Source organism: Raphanus sativus, unplaced genomic scaffold (assembly GCF_000801105.2).
Source record: "Raphanus sativus cultivar WK10039 unplaced genomic scaffold, ASM80110v3 Scaffold3688, whole genome shotgun sequence".
In the NCBI taxonomy this organism is placed as follows: Eukaryota; Viridiplantae; Streptophyta; class Magnoliopsida; order Brassicales; family Brassicaceae; genus Raphanus; species Raphanus sativus.
This window is the reverse complement of record NW_026618992.1, coordinates 5,553-10,144: the sequence shown is the minus strand read 5'-3', so window position 1 is coordinate 10,144 and position 4,592 is coordinate 5,553. Positions and strand designations below refer to the sequence as shown.

General features: G+C 41.5%; 1 protein-coding gene across 1 annotated transcript; it reads left to right on the top strand.

The window, feature by feature from the left end:
• Positions 1–85: 85 nt before the first annotated feature.
• Positions 86–4,232, top strand: LOC130506814 (uncharacterized; the record flags this gene model as incomplete). The annotated part of the gene is made up of 4 exons (XM_057001504.1): positions 86–242; positions 1,138–3,211; positions 3,673–3,698; positions 3,967–4,232. Coding segments are annotated over exons 1-4 (2,523 nt in total), but the record flags the coding sequence as incomplete, so codon positions are not given.
• Positions 4,233–4,592: the final 360 nt, after the last annotated feature.

The window sequence follows — 4,592 nt, the reverse complement described above, 5'->3', positions numbered from 1 at the left end:
GTGGAGAATAACCAGGAGGTTGAATAAATCTCACAGGAGTTGTGAGTAAGAAGATATCTCACTTTATATCCAGATTGATGTGATCATGGACCAGCCAACTCATGAAGACAATGTGATGCTAGATGAGCCAGCTGCTGAAGATGTCTTAACCATACCAGAAGGTCCTATTACTCGTTCAAGGAGTAGACAACTCAAGAAAGCCATTGGAGGATTACTCATGATAGCCTGGAAGCAAGAAGAAGGTCTTGGAAGAAGCTTGATCAACCAAGACACACTTATCACCATTCAAGCGACATCACCATCAAGATGATCATCATCTAGGCAAGTGGCTTGGTGTACTCTTTTTCCCTTAGATATTTGATGATAGACTGGTGCATGTACAAGTCTCAGCCTATATATATGTTGTGTCCGCAAACCCTAATACCTATCAAGTTATCTTTTCACAAAACCTTTATCTCTTGTTCTCTCTTCTTCTTGTTATCAAGTCGGCGAGTGATCTTGTTGGTGTGTAATATCCAACAGCCCAAGGATCTCTTCTTCGGTGTGTCATATCCGAACTAGGCATCTAGGAGTATCAAGAGCACTTTCACATCTCTTGTGTCACCATTCATCCCACACCCCTTGAAGAACTTGAGTCTCTGATTCGTCCTTGCAAGGATCTATCCCCCATATAACCAGAGAAGCATCCTAGGAGTGTATCAAGTGGTATCAGAGCAACTCTGGCTAGGGAAGTTGTTGTTTACTCGATTTTTCTTATAGATCTGTTCATCTATTTCATCACTATTGCTAGATCTGTGTATGTTTGTCTCAGAACTGATAGATCTAAGTATTTTGACTAGGATTTCTAAAGAGTCCATTCATATTCTTGTTGTCTACGGTTTTGAAACTTCTAGATCTATAAGTTGTTTGTGTTTGCTTGATTCGATCTGTTCTTATATCCATAGATCTGTGATTGTTGAGTCATATCATCATTTGTTGAACTTGATCTATTGGTGTAAGTGTGGAAAGAGTTTTTAAATTCAAACCTGATCCGTGTTGCTCAAGTTCTATCATCATTTGTTGTTTCCTTATTTGAATCTATTTAGTTTTGTTTTGTTTCTTCAACTATTTACTGGTTGCTTCTTTTGTTTATCTCAGGTACTATGGCTGGAGATGAAGAAGAGGATGCAGGTGTTAGTCTAGAGCATAAAGCTTTGCTTGAAGCTTTAACTCGCCGTATGCACACTATGATGGAAACAAGATTGGGTACCTTCCGCGAAGAGCTTGATGCTCAGTCTTCAGAACCTAGACGTGATCCAAGGCAGAACCGACGAGAACCGGCTAGAAGAGAGCATGATGGTTCAGAAGAGACTGACAACTACTATGAAAGAGAACGGCACAGCTCAGACTCTAGACACAGCAGCCGTAGCAACCGAAGGCACAGGCGTGAGCATCGTCCACGCAATGAACTAGCTGGATTGAAGCTAAAAATCCCTCCTTTCCATGGCAAGGCTGATCCAGATGCTTATCTTGAGTGGGAGAAGAAGATTGAGCTAGTTTTCAACTGTCAACACTACACTGAGCTTAAGAAGATTCAAGTGGCTGCTACTGAATTCTATGATTATGCCTTGAGCTGGTGGGATCAGTTGGTTACAAACAAAAGGCGTAATGGTGAGTACCCTATTGAGACTTGGGCTGAGATGAAAGCTGTGATGCGCAGGAGGTTTGTGCCAAACCATTACCATCGTGATCTCCATCAAAGACTAAGAAAGCTCACACAAGGATCACGATCAGTAGAAGAGTACTTCCAAGAGATGGAGTTGTTGATGTTGAGAGCTTGCATATCAGAAGATAGAGAGGCTACTATGGCTCGGTTCCTTGGAGGACTTAACCGTGAGATACAAGACAATGTAGAGATGCAACACTATGTTGAGCTAGAAGAGATGCTACACAAAGCGATTCTGGTGGAGCAGCAAGTTAAGAGAAAGCATCAGTCACGAGGAAGCTATGGCACCAGCAAGTATCAGCAGGCTAAAGATGAGAAACCAGCTTATCATAAGGATAATAAGCTTCAGCCAAAAGAAGATACCAAGCCAGGCAGTACTAACAGCAAAGACAAATGGAAAACTGAAGCTACTTCTTCACGAGCCAGGGATGTCAAGTGTTTCAAATGTCAAGGGCGTGGTCACTATGCTAATGAGTGCACTAACAAGCGAGTCATGATCCTCTTGGACAATGGAGAGTATGAATCTCAGGATGAGAAGCTTGAGGATGATCAGGAGCTTTCAGATGAAGAGTATGAAGAAGAACCAGTTCAGGGAAGATTGTTGGTTGCAAGAAGGACTCTCAGCTTGCAAAATAAAACCGTAGAGCTTGAGCAGAGAGAGAACTTGTTCTACACACGCTGCATGGTTCAAGGGAAGATATGTAGCCTAATCATTGATGGTGGGAGCTGTGTTAATGTTGCTAGTGAGACCATGGTGAAGAAGCTTGGATTAGAAACTCAGAAACATCCTAAACCTTACCGGCTGCAGTGGCTTAATGAAAAGGGTGAGATGAGAGTATCCACACAAGTCTCTGTACCATTCTCCATTGGTAGGTATGAAGATGAGATTATATGTGATGTGATACCAATGGAAGCAAGTCACATCTTGCTTGGTAGGCCGTGGCAATTTGATAGAAAAGTCACACATGATGGCTTTGCAAATAAGCATTCTTTTGAGTTCAATGGTAGGAAGACTACTCTGGTGCCTCTGACTCCTAAGGAAGTGCATCAAGATCAGTTGCAGCTTCAAAAGAAGAAAGAAATCGATCTCAAACCAGAGAAGAACAAGCAGCACAACTTCTATGCCAAATCTGGTGATATCAAAAGATCTCTTCACTCTAACCAGCCTGTTCTATTGCTTGTTTTTAAAGAAATTCTTTTGAATCTAACTGAGTGTACACCGGTGTATCCGAGTGAGATGTTAGCTCTTTTACAGGAATTTGGAGATGTATTTCCAGAAGATAATCCCATAGGTCTACCACCTATCCGTGGGATTGAGCATCAGATTGATTTTGTGCCAGGAGCTACTCTTCCTAACAGACCAGCATACAGAACTAATCCAGTGGAGACTAAGGAGCTACAAAGACAGGTTGAGGAGTTGATGGAGAAAGGCCACATCCGTGAGAGCATGAGTCCTTGTGCTGTACCAGTGCTCCTTGTACCCAAGAAGGATGGAAGCTGGCGCATGTGTGTTGATTGTAGAGCAATCAACAATATAACAGTGAAGTATCGCCACCCTATTCCTAGATTAGATGATATGCTTGATGAGTTGCATGGTTCTAGCATCTTTTCTAAGATAGATTTGAAAAGTGGATATCATCAAATTAGGATGAAAGAGGGAGATGAGTGGAAAACAGCCTTTAAGACTAAGCATGGTTTGTATGAGTGGTTAGTGATGCCCTTTGGCTTAACTAATGCTCCTAGTACTTTTATGAGATTGATGAATCATGTGCTTAGATCCTTTATAGGATTGTTCGTGGTAGTGTATTTTGATGATATCCTTGTGTACTCTAAGAGCTTAGAAGAGCATATAGTTCATCTTAGGACTGTTCTTGATGTTTTGAGAAAAGAAAAGCTCTTTGCTAACCTCAAAAAGTGCACTTTCTGTACGGATAACTTGGTCTTCCTAGGTTTTGTTGTGAGTGCAGATGGAGTAAAGGTGGACCAGGAGAAGGTAAAAGCTATACAAGAGTGGCCAATTCCTAAGACCATAAGTGAAGTAAGAAGCTTCCATGGGTTAGCTGGTTTCTACCGACGATTTGTGAGGGACTTTAGCACCATAGCAGCTCCTTTGACTGAAGTGATCAAGAAGGAAGTCGGTTTCAAATGGGGAGAAGCACAAGAACTTGCCTTTCAATGCCTAAAAGAGAAGCTTACTCATGCCCCTCTTCTCATACTTCCTGACTTTAATAAAACTTTTGAAATAGAATGTGATGCCTCAGGAATTGGTATTGGTGCTGTGCTTATGCAGGAAAGAAGACCCATAGCATACTTCAGTGAAAAACTTGGAGGAGCAACTCTCAACTATGCTACCTACGACAAGGAACTCTATGCTTTAGTAAGGGCTTTGCAGACCTGGCAACACTATCTATGGCCCAAGGAGTTTGTCATACACACTGATCATGAATCTCTCAAGTACCTCAAGGGCCAGAATAAGCTCAGCAAGAGACATGCAAGATGGGTCGAGTTCATTGAAACCTTTCCTTATGTAATCAAATACAAACAAGGTAAGTAAAATATAGTTGCTGATGCACTATCCAGAAGGTATACCCTCTTGAATACTCTTTGTAAGATTTAGAGATTAAGTGTGAAGATTGATGAGAATGAGTAACTAAGAGAGTGAGATTGAGAGAATCCGAGAGAGAGAGTTTAGTGAAGTGGTTTCATCTTTCATTCACTTAACTTGAAATGGTTCACATACAAGGTTAATATATCGACATAAGCAGCATAAGAGAACAAAGGAGAAAAGCATAAACAAATGAGCAAGTAGTCTGGTCGCCTGGTCTTGGATAGCGACCTGTCATCAACGGCTCCAAGGCAAGAGTAATACAATATTATACTCTTGCCG